Below are 15,089 nucleotides of genomic sequence, written 5' to 3'. Positions count from 1 at the left end.
AGTAATGTCAGGATAACTTTGAGTTGATGCTTTTGTAATGAAGAGAATACATTGGTTGGCTTGAAATGTAATAGGCTGAAAGATGTGGCTTTCAGTAGCACTTAGCCATGATGGCTACATTTAACTTTTATTTAAAACATAATTTGAAGATTTTGTTGCTCCAGTTCAAGCTTAATAAAGGAAAAATAGAAATTAAAGTGAGCTGACACCATGATGAACTATAAGAGAACCATGACTCACAATTGTTCTTCATTAATAGGCAGCTTTATTTAAAATGTCATATCAGACATGGCACAGGCAGTAGAGAAGAGGAACTCTTCAAAAGAGAGGGGGAGGTGGGGATGAAGAGGAGATGAGAAAGGGCATGTTAAAGGGAGAAGATGCAAAGAGTGCAAGGGAGAGACTGGATTGGGGAAAGAAAGGAAAAAACATTAAAAAAGAGGCAAACTCTGAACAAGGCAAAACATGTTTTATTTTTTGTTTTTGTTTTGGGTTTTTTGTTTTTGATGTCACTAAACCCCCTTGCTGAATCTTTTCTCTTGTAATTAAGTTGCCTATCATTTATTTTCCCTGTATACAGGACTCACACACTATTAAAGACATTCTCGGGGGAAATAATTAAAAACATGATTAATGAAGCACCATGACCTTAATTTGTTACTCATTTCCTTAAGAAACAAATGCAGTGCTTTTTAGGGTAATATTCACCCAGATATGGAAAGTAAATGCAGGGCCCTTCACATCACACAGTGGGGCTGAGTAAGGTGGGGACTTGGGCAGAGTGTCAACATAAAGCAGTCCTCTGCAAACTTTTCCAGGCATGCCAGCTCTTAAAAGACCAGTGTGGAGAGAATAACTGCCAGAGGCGGGAGTACCACTTGATGTATACTCAGCTGGACCCAGAGGTCCAAACCCCTCCCCATCAGGGAGTGCAGAGGGGATGTAGCTATTCTTCCAGCTCAATGACTGTGTGTGAGTTGGCAATGTAAATTTCTTCCTGTCCTTTTCATGCTTTTCTTTAGTTAACTGTGCAAAGTCTATTACTCTAGCATTGTGCAGGGAAGGGTGAATTATACCTTTATTTCATTTAAGGTCTGCATATTAAATCTTGTCCACATTCTGATTTAAAGTTTACAGTACAGCTATTTTTTCATCTTATGGCAGCATTAAAGAAAATGGTTCTCTCTTGCATTAATACTACAGCCTATCTAAACTATACCAATGATGCAGGATGGAAGTGGAATATCCTCTTGCTGCTGCACATTGTATATCCCAGTTTGGGGGGGAAATCTTGATTAAAATCTTTTCCCATTTGCCTGAACAGAAAAAATAATTAATAAACATATGTTGCCCTTTAATAAAGGCTTTTCTTATGGAAATGCGTTTATTAAATTGAATAGGGTTAAATCGTTAAGGTTCTATAGAAATATGATAGGGTTCTTTAGAAAGTATTCTAAAATATATAGAATTGTATATAGCGTGATATCCTTCCTATAGGCTTTTTGAGTCATTCTATAGAAGTGATATAATTTTCTATAAATTCTCTAGACTTAAAGGTCCTGTAAAAAGGCTACAATATTAAATTCTGTCAGACTTTTCTATAAGCATTTAATCCAAAGATTTATATATGGTTTATAAGCATTATTTAGGCCTCATAAAACACTTTTGAGGTAGGTAATACTATACCCATTTTACATATCGATAATGGTCCTGATCCCAAAAAGCATTTAAGCATGTGCATACATTTGCTCATGTGAGTAGTCCCACTGACTGCATGGGGGCTAGTCTGAGAGAGAGCAGTTAATGTCCCAATCCAGGACAGAATTAATACACATGCTTGCTCTTAATCATGTCTTTTAGTGCTGTCCTCAACATGATGCTTTAGTGAATTGGGTCCTGACTGATTTGCTTTAGGTCACAAAACAAAGTGATTTTCTCACAATGCTTAGTTCTACCCCTTGGACAACAAAGGGTGGCATTTTCATTATTTTAAAATAATATTCTGACCTAAATTGAGAAGTCAGGAAATTCCAAGTTAAGAGCAACTCACATCCTTGTGGTGGTTAGATGCTGCATGTGATTATTAGAACTGGGAGCACTGACTGTTGGGAGTCTGAAAGGACAAGAAACAGGAAGGAGGGGGGAGGAGTTGAGGAGGCTGGGGGAGTTACAGAGTGTGCAGCTACAGCTTGGTAAAGAGATTTTCACTGTAAATAAAGTTCTGTTGAAGTTTGTTAATACCTTGCCTGGTGGATACAACATTTTGGCGACGAGGATGGATCTTCTGCCTCTGAACCCACCTGCACCCTTTCTACAAAGCCCAGGTGAGCCTCCAATTGCTTTTACTGTCTGGATCCATATGTTTGAGACTTATCTGCTTGCAATCAGTGCTACAGAGATTTCTGAAGTAAGAAAGCATGCTCTGCTAATCCACTGCCTTGGAGCAGAAGGGCAGCGTATATTTTACACTTTTCCCCTTGCAGATGATAAATATGAGACTGCACTCACTGCATTAAAGAACTTTTTTGTGCCAAAAGTGAATGTAGTAGCTAATCGCTACAGATTTCGCCAGTGTGAGCAGAAACCAGGGGAGACTATAATGCAGTATATTGCTTCCCTGAGGAGTCTGATTGTAACTTGTGACTTTGGGAATATGGCAGATGAGATGATTAGAGACCAGCTCATTGAGAAAACAACAATGCTTCATGTAAGAGAACGCTTACTTCTAGAACCACAACTTACACTAGAAAAAGCAATAACCATTGCTACTCAGATTGAGTCAGCTACAGCTGAAGCCAAAATAATGAGCCAGGGTACAGGAGGCCCAGTCCAGGCTGTGACTCCTTTGCAGAAAAGTTCACTATCACTGCAGACAAACAATTGCAAAAGGAAAACTAATGAAAAGCCACTGAATCAGCAAATGCAAAATACAGTAAAAGCATGCTTTCGCTGTGGATCCCCACAACATCTTGCAAGCTACACAGGATGTCCAGCAAAAGTAGCTCAGTGCAATCATTGCAAAAAGATTGGGCATTTTGCTAAAGTATGTCGCAGTAGCCAGTTCAATCAACAGGTGCATGCAGTTACAATACCAGATGTTACTGTGCTGAGTGTAGACAAAATCACTACTGCACATATTCCAGAACAGATAAAGAGCACTGTAAATGTTTCTGCCATACCCTCAGGCAAATCACACTCTATTCAGCTAATGTTGGGCACTGGCTCAGCAGTATCTATACTACCTGATTCCATCTATTTGCGTTACTTTAAAGATGTGCCTCTTACTGAACCCAAACTTCACTTGGTATGCTATTTGAAAAACCATATTCCAGTACATGACTGCCTGCCAGCAATAGTTACTTTTGGTGATTGCTGTATAACTGCGGAGTTCTACATTGTCCACAAAGGCACTCCTATCCTTGGCAGAGATTTATTAGCTGCTTTAAATCTCAGGGTAGTTAATGGATGAATTGATCTTCCCCAGCAAAGCACTCTTGTGGTACACACATCTGTTTCAGCTGGGACCCAACTCCAGGTTGAGGAGAAACTCGGCTGTGCTTATGGGTTTCCGCATAAAGTTAAAATGCGGAATAATGTGATGCCTGTATGACAGAAATTACGGCGCTTACCATTTTCAGTCAGGGAAGCTGTTTCAGAGGAACTTAGAAAACTTGTTCAAAAGGACATTATTGAAGAGATTAACTCCTCGGAATGGGTTTCACCTATAGTAGTGATACAGAAGAAGGGTGGAGACATTCACCTTTGTGTGGACTTAAGGGAGCCAAATAAAGCTATTGTGATTGACAGCCATCCTCTTCCTCAAATAGAAGAAGTATTTGCAGAACTCCATGGAGCAAAGATGTTTTCTACTCTTGATTTGCAGAGCGCACACCACCAGGTTATGTTGCATGAAGACAGCAGAGATCTCACAGCATTTATTACACATGAGGGACTATTTCGTTTTAAACGTGTTCCATATGGTCTCGCATCAGCCCCAGGTGCCTTCCAAAAAATGATGTAATTGATTCTGAAGAATCAACATGGAGTTCAGTGCTATTTGGATGATATTATTGTGTTTGGAAATACTACCGAGGAGCATGACAATAACCTGCAGTCTGTATTAAACTGCATCAGCAAAGCAGGCCTCAAGCTCAATAGGTCCAAATGCAAATTTAGACAAACTGAACTCTCCTTTCTGGGGCATACAATTTCACAGGCTGGACTAGAACCTGATCCAGATCATATCCTGGCAATTTCAAATGCTCCTCCTCCAACAGATTTGCAAACCTTACGTTCCTTCTTGGGTCTTACCTTCTGGTATGCAAAATTCATTCCCAATTATGCTTCTGTCATTGAACCGTTACGAGAATTACTACGGAGAAGTTCAACCTTAGTGTGGTCAACAGATGCACAAGCTAGTTTCGAAAGGGTGAAAGACTTGATTGTACATAGTCCAGTACTTGCACTATTCAGTCCCACATTGCCCACAATTGTAACTCCTGATGCTTCTGATTATGGACTTGGGGCTGTCCTCACACAACTTCATGAGGACAACACAGAGGGGACTGTTGCATTTGCTTCAAAGACACTAAGTAATGCTGAGAGAAAATATTCTACAGTTGAAAAAGAAGCACTTGCTTGTATCTGAGCTACTGAAAAATGGAGAACTTACCTGTGGGGCCGCACGTTCAAGTTGTGCACAGACCACAGCCCTTTGACGACGTTGCTCACCATGAAAGGACTGGGAAGAGCAGGATATCGTATTGCTAGATGGTCTGCAAGACTACTCTCTTTCAATTATGAACTGGAATATAAGCCTGGAAACAAAAATGTGGTAGCTGATTGCCTTTCTCACCTGCCTTTGCCTTCACCAGATGGTCCACCAGAGGATAAGGATGTAGTAGTTGCGCTTATTACAAGCACTCTTACTGCAGTTACAAGAGAACAATCTCAAGCTGTTTGTTCAGTGTGTCCAATTCAACAAAAATTACAGGAATTTCTGACAAAGAGATGGTCCAGTAACCCTAAAAACCTTGACCCAGTTTTGCTGCCTTATTTTAGAGTTTGGGATGAGCTTTCTTTGCTCGATGGCTGTGTGCTATGAGGTACACACCGGCTACTTGTGCCAGAAGGATTACAGTCAAAACTTGTACACCTGGCACACGATACTCATCAGGGAATTGTCAGAACCAAACAACAACTACGGGATCTGTATTGGTGGCCAGGGATGGACTCTCAAACTGAAGCACTCATAAAAGCCTGTGTCACTTGCCAAATGTATGATAAGACAGCAGTGACATGTACCCCTCCATTACAGCCTGTTCCTCTTCCTGAATCTGCATGGGAAAAAGTGGTGATCGACATTGTAGGACCCTTTGATACTGCTCCAATTGACTGTCGTTATGCCACCACTTTAATAGACTATTTCAGCAAATGGCCTGAGGTAGCGTTTACATAGCAAATTTCTTCTGCTACAGTAATTAAGTTCCTCTCTTCAGTTTTTAGCCGGGAAGGTAACCCCAAAGAACTGGTTTCAGATAATGGTAGTCAATTTACTTCCCCGGAGTTTGAAACTTTTCTAGCAGAGAGGAACATTTTACACAGGAGGTCATCCCTATATTACCCTCAAGCCAATGGGGAAATCTAACGGTTTAACAGAAGTTTGAAAGAATTTGCAAACAGCTAAACTGGAAGGGCGATCGTGGATACCCTTCACTACTGATTTCTTGCAAGCATACCAGGCGACACAACATGTCACAACGCAAAGATCACCCACAGAGTTACTGCATGGGAAACAGCTGAATACTAAACTGAACATTGCTGGATTTTTAAAGGCATGACCTGATGCCCCAAACAAGGATGATGTGAGAAAGACAGTTGAACAGAACCAAGCAAAGTCTAAGGCTTTCACAGACAAACGGCGGGGTGCTAAGGAACCAAAGTTTGAGTGTGGTTCCTTTGTTAGAATAGGAAAACCTGGAATCTTACGCAAAGGGGACCATAAATTCACAGCTCCTCTTAAAATCATAGAGAAGAAGGGACCTTACACCTATCGACTTTCTGATGGGTGGGTATGGAATGCTTCTTATCTTGCACCTGCCTATGCACCAAGAGGAGATTATGCCAACACCCAGTCTGCATTGAATGACTTCACCGTAGAACCAACACAACAAGACATTGCACTGGAACCGGGGCTTGAGAGAGGGCCTGTCAGATCCAGGCAACCACCTGCCTGGACTAGAGACTGTTATGTAGTATCTACAGTGTTTTCAGTGTAATATTCCTGCCAACAGTATAGTGTCTTGTTTCATATTTGTACCTGTGGTTAGAACAACAATGTTTATTTTAATTTGAAAAGTTTCTTAAGAGAGGAGGGAATGTGGTGTTTAGATGCTGCATGTGATTATGAGAACGGGAGCACTGGCTGTTGGGAGTCTGAAAGGACAGGAAACAGGAAGGAGCGGGGAGGAGTTGAGGAGGATGGGAGAGTTAGAGTGTGCAGCTACAGCTTTGTAAAGAGATTTCCACTGTAAATAAAGTTCTGTTGAAGTTTAATACCTTGCCTGGTGGATACAACAATCCTGGGCGAAGAAAGGGAATAGCAGTCTTCTATGAGTTAGTGAGTTTTGTTTGTTACAACCTGGATATCATTTTTAATGGAGATTTGGTAGTACATATACTTGGGTTCTTGTTTTATATACTCATGTTTATGGCTTTTGAGAAATGTGAGTCTACTCTGGAAAGTAATGTAAAAACAGCACCTGCCTACTCAACAGATTTGCTTCTGAGTCATATCTGCTGACTTTAGTGACAAAAATAAGATTTTTATGGCTTTTTACTTCTGTTAGCTCTGTACAGCTACCACAGCTAGGAGAGTGAATTGGGTTCTATTCCTTCTTTTGCATCAACAACAGGGCCATTGGTCAATTTCCAGTCATTTGCACCAGTACAATCCCACTGGACTCAGTGCATGTGATCAAAACATGTGTGTGTATATAAAGTTTGCTGATTTTTCCAGTGTTCCCATTTATCTGAAAACATATTTTTAAATGCATAGTTGAACTAGGTATGGTCAGAAGGCACAAGGCCTGTAAGATTTAATTTACTTCTAATTACATAATTTAAATGTATAGACATCTACATTTTGTACAAATAACTTTATCACAAGGTGAATTATCGCAAAATCATAAACTTCTGAAAACAGGGGCTTTTAATAGTGGCCCTGATACACATTTTGCAGAAGTTACATGAAGAACTTTGCTATGGTAGGGGGTCCTGCACTCTGGTTTTTGTAAGCCAAACTCATTGCACACAGCAGGGGCTCTTCACTTCCTCTCCACTCCCACCCACCCTGTAAACACACAAGCTCTCATGTGCCATTTTCCCATTCCCCTATATTTAAGTGACTCAGTGCTACCCCCCACCCCTTCCCGCAGGCCAAAAGTTCTGTGTGCCCCCTATTCCCCTTTCCCCCCATACCAGGGGCTCTGTGTTCCCTCACTCTTCCCTTTCTCCCTCATATCCCCCTTTCTCCAATGTACCAGGTCCACCAGTCTCTCCCTGCCAGGGATTCTGTGTGTGACCCCATTTCCCACTTTCCTCCATATCCCCCATTACCTCCTTCCCCCACACCAAGGTTTCCCAATCTGCCCCTGCCAGTGGTTGTGTGTGCCGCCCATTACTTCTTCCCCCATATGAGGGTTCCTCATTCTTCCATCCCCAATGGCTGTGTGTGCACGTCCTTCCACTCAGATCAGGATTTCCCCAATCTCCCCTTGATCATGCCAAGAGCTCTGTGTGCCCCCATTCCCTCTACTGCAGAGTCCCCCATTCTACCAATGCCAAGGGATCTGCGTGCATCCCCATTTCCCTTTCCTCCATACCACGGTCCCAAGCTCACCAGCCAGGATGTGTGTGTGCGTGCCCTACTCCTCTCTCCCGCCATACCAGGATCCCATATTCTCCCTCCCCCATGCTATGGCCTGTCTATGTATCCCTATTCTCCCCCCCCCCCGCCATTTCCCGCTTCCCCCCCAAGAATATTGGGCTTTATATGCACTGCTTTTGTAAACTAATTTGGAACAAAATTCCAGTTGATGAGCAATGATAGTGGATTTCCTCCCAAGAGGATAACAGTTTGTATCTTACACTTCTGTTAGATACATAAATAGCTGACCAATTAGTGTTAAGACCAAGTAGACCTACCATTTCTGTCATTAGCTGAGTGGCTGGCTTGATTCTCTTTGCTAATTTTAACAAGCCGGTTTTCACTTATCTGGTTGTCAAGGAAGGACAGATTGCCAACCAAACATTTCTGCAGTCAGATTCATCTGTTGAATGCACAGGATGAGACTGAAGCATTTTGATGAACTCAGCTAGCTGTTAATAGGCCATTTCCTCCATAGAACCAAAGACTAGGGTACAAATTATACACACATGTACAACTGCCCCTTTGGCTTCAGAATTTGGCCCCAAGTTAATACTAGAGCTGTACACCAGAAATTTACAACACAGCATTTCAACATTTCCAAAACTGGAGGCCTTAAGAAGAGTTAAATTAGAGCCTTTACCTCCCTATTGGGTTTGAAGAACAACAATTTCTTCTTCGTGTCCAAATTCTATTGCTTATTTCTCCTCAACATTGCTAAGATCCATCCTTTTCTCTGTATCCCTTCAGTGAAAGCTCACATCCAGACCCTCATTATGTCTTCTTTTTATTAATATTACCTCCTCTTCTCTGGCTTCCCTGACATGCACATCAGCTCCTTCAAATTTACACAAAATGCTATTGCTAAGATTGGCTTCCTTGTCCATATTATTGATCATTTTCTCCCTGACCCATATTATTGATCATTTTCTCCCTGACCCTGACTGTTTGCTGCATTCTCCTCCTCCACTGTCTCAAGTTCAAGCTTCTTGAGTCTATCTTCAAAGCTCTGCCCCTCTACAACTCGTCCCTCCCTACTTATGCACCCGGCCCTGTTCAGAAATCACCCCCAAACACCAATTGCTCCACTAATGATGCCAGCCTTTGGTTGGCCATTTCTCAGATTTTCATACAAATATCTCCGTACTTCCTTCTAACCATCCCAGATGTGTGGAACACACTTTCTGGGTGCATCTGAAAGGATCCTATCCCTGGGTGCATTCAAGTTCCCCTCCTGAAGGGCCATCTTTGCTGTGATGCTCACATAAAACTTGCTTACTTACTGTTATAAACTTGTGAAATAACCTGGGAAGGGAATAGATACATTTTTTATTTAAAAAACATGTGATGTGTGTGTGTGTGTCTATGTATGAAATCACAGATGAGATGGGCAGGCCATGTCACCAGAATGTCAGTTGAGTGACTGTCAGAGAAGATCTTTTGTGGCATGCTAAAGGAGGGAAAGCACTTTCAGAGAGGCCAGAGGAAACCTTTCAAAGACTCCCTCAAATTATCCTGGAGGCATTTCAACACTGACACAGTTTTGGGAATATCTCATTCATGATTGTTCTACCTAGTGAAGTCTCATCCATATTGGAGCTACAGTCTATGAGCAGAGGAGAAATACTGAGGCAGAGCAGAAGTGCCAGCAGCGTGAATCTCACAGCAGCAGCATGTCTGCTATTAATCAAGTAACCCATAGTGGCATCTCTTATTCAGTGTGCCACAGACAATTCAAAGCTCAAATTGGTCTGATCACCCACTCAGGTGTTCAAAAAACCAAATCAACAAAACCAAATCAATCAGTGATGTCATGGTCATCTTTGAACTCAAAGGATCAACAACAACTGTACTCATAAAATCTAAATAGCATAGCCTATTATTAAGGTTGCCTGACACTTCCTATTATAAGACCCTGTTTTCAGTTGCTTATAATTTTTCCAATCTTTAACCATTTGGGCTGAAATTTCCCAAGCCTGGTGTCTGCATCAGGCGCAGTATTTTTGAAAAAATTCAGCTAAAATCATTTAGCTGTTTCCAAGAACAAGGCTAGGCTCTAATATGTTGGTTTACCCATGTTAAACCTGGAGACCTTTTCTCTGAAATGCTCTAGACTCCCCCTTGCTTTGGAGCAAAGACTGAATTTGTGTCAGGGAGGTATCTTTTGCCATCCTCATGCAAATCCACCCAAATTTGGGCAACTTATAAACCTTTGAAAAGTCACTATTTATACCTGCTCAGTAGAGACTTTTTCGGTTTTAGCTGCTAAAATCTCTTAACAGTTCACTCTTAATGAGTATGCTTGAGACTTTCATAGCTCCTAGTGCTGATTGGACTGTGTGCGTGTCATTCCCAAAGAGCTGCTCTGACCTGGGGTAGGGCTGGGCATTGGAATTGAGAAGAGACAGGAATGGGACAGGGATGGGTTTTAGGGGATGGGGCAGAAGGAGTCAAGCGTGGGGGAACCTGGGCAGAAGAGTGTGCCCACTTCAGCATAGAACCTGGAATGAAATCCAAGATTCCTGAGTCTCAGCATGTATCTGCTATCTGAATATATTTGTGAAAACTACTAGCTAAGTGTGTTCCTCTTCCCTTTCTAGTGGTGGTCCACATAGCAGATGACAACCTACTATTGCTATCAGTTGCTCCTGTAGCTCATGTGGCAAAGGTCTTTGTGGTGGATATAAATGTTAGCGTCAATATGATGGCATGAAAGGTTTTTTTTCTCAGTTTACAGTTTAATAAACCACAAAATTACACACAAAAGCTATGCTAAAAGGACATTTATTAAGGTTGCAAAGTCAAGCACCCAAAAAGTTAAGAAATGCCAGAATTAAGGCTGCCTGTACAACCTTAACTTGGCTCCCCTGTGAGTATGTATTATGATGGTTTTTAATTACATGATCAATACTATGTTATGTATGGAACTATACTATGTTTCCACAAGACTTTGCCTCATTCAGTGAGCAGAAAGGCCTGAGCTTCTCAACTTTGTGTGTAGACAAGGCCAAAGGTAGAGCACAAGAGACTGTCTATTTCTACTATATAGTGGTGCTGTGGGAGATGGGAAGGAACATAGTACAATTTCCAGCTCGCAAATACTAAATGTAAGACAAAATTTTAGTCTAATATACATGCCTATCCAACACTATGCTTTAAGTATGCACGCAACATTATAACCTTCTACACTGATGATATATTATTTTAATAAAGCTTTGCTGGCCTCATCCAAGTATACTCACAGTAACGTCATGAAAGTTCCAGGACTATTTTTATAGTTTATTTTTCACATTTTACTCAGAATGGACAATGAAACTAGACAACTTTCACTTCCTGGCTCTCATGTACAAACACAGTGTTGGTATTCTTGTGGATTTCACATCTGTATTTGAAGTGAGCTAATATGGGCTGGTATGCCACACTGGTACATCCCACCTTTGGACAAATCAAAGGAGTTATGCCCTAGAATTTGCAGGAATGGTCTTCTCTAAACATCAAGAGAGGGCATGGGGAACCTGAGAATAGAATAAAAAACAAAACAAACATGGTCCAAGACACTACCCTGGAGCATAGCCACATTGGGAAGACAGTTTCACAAAGAAAAGGCTGCAGCAAGAGGCTGATACAATGTAGATAAAGCAAACCATGATCCTGATGGGAAGGGAGGAAGACAGACGTATGAAGAGGTTTGCAAGCCTAGCTAAAGTGTGAAGGTTGGGGAGGTTATAAATAAGGTTTGGCAAGCAGAGGGAAAGGTGGAGTCGGATTCATCATTTTCTTTTTCCAGTTTTAGCATGGGAAGAATTTTTGAATAAATAAAATAATCTATTGTCATTAGGCCAAATGTTGTTTAAAAAATACCAATATCTCTATGTATGAACTAGAAAGTTCAAGTGACTGTAGGCAAGAATGAAATTTGGCTTGTGTCGTTTCACTGTCCAAATTGATTGAAATGCAAAAGAGTAACCATATATAAATGGTGAAAGCAATTCAGTGTTTAAGTTTTTGTTTTGATAAATTTGACCCTGATTCTACTCTAAGATCTAGAAGGGAATGATGGCACGTGTGCACGCACGCACACACACACACACACACACACACACACACACACCCTAAGCTACTAATTATTTGAAATGTTATTTGAAACTGTTTTCTCATGATGATCTCCTTTTATCTACTGAAAAAACTTGAATTAGTGAACACACAGATACTAAGCTAGCTCAGAACTCACATCTATTTCTAGTTCACCAGTGGGTGTGTATTTGATCTTCAGCCAGGGCTTGGATTGTAACAGCCTCTCTGCAATAATGTGCTGCTTATATATTCATTGTTCATTTTTGTGAAACTGTAGCGCGAGAGTGCTGAAAGTGGTTAAAACAGAGACTTTCATGCTGTGGCAATAACTACATGCTTTGAAAGCCATTGGCATCAGAACTAATTGTTAGACATTATAATAATGTAAATGTTCATTCTCAGGTGAGTTTGCTCTGGCTTGTCTTCCCTATTTAATTTATATTATAATACGTTGTACTTTTCTTCTCTGTTTGGATGGGAATAGGGTTTTAAATAGGCAGGTGGCCAGATTCTGATATCTGTTACAGCAGAGGTTTTCAAACTATGGGACATGCCCCGTGAGGGGGGCACAGCGCAACGTTCTGGGGGGCTCAGGGAGAGAGCACTACCTCCACCCCCTGACTCACAGTGGGCCACCCAGCCTCTGGGTCAGTATCAATGCCTCCATGCCCAGTGCTGGCTCTGACCCCAGAGACCATCACACTCACCTTCCGCCACCCTAAAAACCTGAGGGAGGAGGGGTAGGTATTGGGGAGCATAACCAAACATTGCAACTCAAAGGGGTGGGGAGCTTAGCTCAAAAAGTTTGAAAACTGCTATGTTATAGTGATGTAAATCCAGTGTCACCCCGTTAACGTCAATGGAGTTATTTGGATTTAGTTTAATGTCACTGCAATAAGAATTTGGCCTGCCTATGGGTTTTAAAAAGTGTTCTCATCAGGCTCAGTCCATACACTTACTCTTCTTTGACTCTTTCAGTGTCACTAATGCAGTCAGGCCATAAAAAAAAAAAAAAAAAACCTGTGTCTGCCACCGTGCCATCTTGAACTTTACCTTCCACCTTGATAGCCTACTGCGTTAGGAACAGTTTGAATCTGATGGCTTTAAGGCTTCATGTCTGCACTTCAATTTCCATTTCTCTTCAGCCTGACCCTAACAGGTGCTTTAAAGTGGTGTATGAAGACAGTGTCTAACAGACAGAAGACCCATTAAAAAGGCAGATTGCTGCAGTTTAAATATAGATGTTTAACCAGAATATTACACAAACATAAATGAAAAAATACGCACTTCTTTTTGGTGATTCAATCAGTTAACTATACTTGAAGAATAACATATTTTGGAAACAAACATAACACCTAAGTAGGTGGCACATAGATCTCATCAGGATCCTTATCTGAAACCTGTTGTTTCATCTATTCTCATTTTAAAGGTATATTCTTCTAAAAATTCCTTGAAATGTTTCATTTTTAAGGGTTACATTAGTTTAAATAGGTCGCGTTGCAATGTGGTATAAATAGCACAGTTTGATAAGTCATTCCTGGAATAGTTACAAAGGGCCAAATTCATCCCTGGTATAAACCCTGATGATAATGGAGTTACAGCAAGACTGAATTCAGACCAATACATAGAAGAAATAAAAGAATTACTGAACTATACGCACTCCGAATGTGTGTACATGTGCATATATACATATGCTCTGAAAGATATATGGTATATAAAAATGATAAAATAATGGTTAGACATTTCTAAACAAAGTATGGCAGTGAAATTTGCTAACACTACTATAATTTATGATCTGCCTGCATTCTATTAATATTTTACTCCTGCATTTTCAAGAGATTCTAACATTTACAAGTATAAAATTGGTGTACAATGCCTCAACAAGGAAGTATTATTTTAACTATTTATCTTACAATAATACTGTACTTTATTAAGATCAAGTACATACTACAACAACTAGACATAAAGATAAGCTGATGGAAAAAAATCTCTTATTAATGATTGTATTTGCTTTTCTTAAGGCTGCAATGATAATTCCTAATTTGTTCTATTCATAACCTGTATGTTTGTTATAGTTTGCAGAAAAAACATGAAAAAAATCTAAATTACCTTTCGTTGAAATTTGGATGCATAGGTATCCTGAGTTTCCTCCTCTGTCCTGCGTTTTTGGCAACCTACCATCTTCCTTAACTTGCTTCTCTCACACTTCTCTTTGCAGCTTTCACACTTTCCTTGACCGAACCTTGAGTTACTTTGAGCACAAAAATTGAAATTTCCACTTCTGGTATTTAAAACATGCCAAATTGTTCAAGAGAGGTTAAAGATCAGCTCCAACTAATCTGCTGTGATAAGGCCATTTAGCATATGAAGACCCAAATCTGACTAGCTGTTTTTCTTTTCTGCAGCCCATAGTCCCTTTTTCTGCAGCACTTGTTATGCTCTGGGAAACAAACTCATTGCTGTTGTGTCGGAGCTGAATGTCAGAACTGGCCAGGCATTAGTGAAAAGGACATTGTTTAATCTGCACTGTCCCACAGTGGAGCTTTGGCAACAATTTGTTTGATAAATTAACTGTGTCATTGTGTACTGGCTCAAATGCTGGTACTGCCTGAATGACAGATGTTCTTCTGGTTGTACAACAGATGACAAAGAGCCAGAATGGATTTACTTTGCTTAAATTAAAAAAAAAATGTGACCAGTTCAAAATTCCAAAGTATTTTACAAAGACACTGAATGAACACAAACTGTTGAAATGGTTTACATATTTTATACTGAATTGATCTGAGGGCAGAATTTATGGGAGGGGGCTGAGAGATGGATAAAACTGATGTCGGGGTTGAACTGATGAGGGGCCTGGAGGTACAGAACTGATGTGAAGGGAGAGCTGAGATATGGGCAGAACTGGTGTGACATGCTAATGTGGTATGCAGTGTTGCTGTAGCCATGTTGGCCCCAGGATATTAAAGAGACAAGGGGTGGGTGAGGTAATATCTTTTATTGCACCAACTTCTTCTGGTAAGAGAGAAAAGCTTTTGATCTTACACAGAAGCTCAAAAGCTTTTCTCTCTTACCAGAAGAAGTTGGTCTA

At 40.7% G+C, this 15,089-nt stretch overlaps 1 protein-coding gene across 1 annotated transcript in view; it reads right to left on the bottom strand.

The window, feature by feature from the left end:
- Positions 1-14,448, bottom strand: part of PCYT1B (phosphate cytidylyltransferase 1B, choline) — a 63,228-nt gene extending 48,780 nt beyond the window's left edge. The window contains exon 1 of the mRNA XM_054005940.1: positions 14,111-14,448. Within this exon, the coding sequence (XP_053861915.1) occupies positions 14,111-14,182 (72 nt within the window). The 5' untranslated portion in view covers positions 14,183-14,448. The remainder of the gene's footprint in view (positions 1-14,110) is intronic.
- Positions 14,449-15,089: the final 641 nt, after the last annotated feature.

Source organism: Malaclemys terrapin, chromosome 1 (genome assembly GCF_027887155.1).
Source record: "Malaclemys terrapin pileata isolate rMalTer1 chromosome 1, rMalTer1.hap1, whole genome shotgun sequence".
NCBI classification, from domain to species: Eukaryota; Metazoa; Chordata; order Testudines; family Emydidae; genus Malaclemys; species Malaclemys terrapin.
The sequence above is the reverse complement of the archived record's forward strand: the minus strand, read 5'-3'. Positions and strand labels throughout refer to the sequence as shown.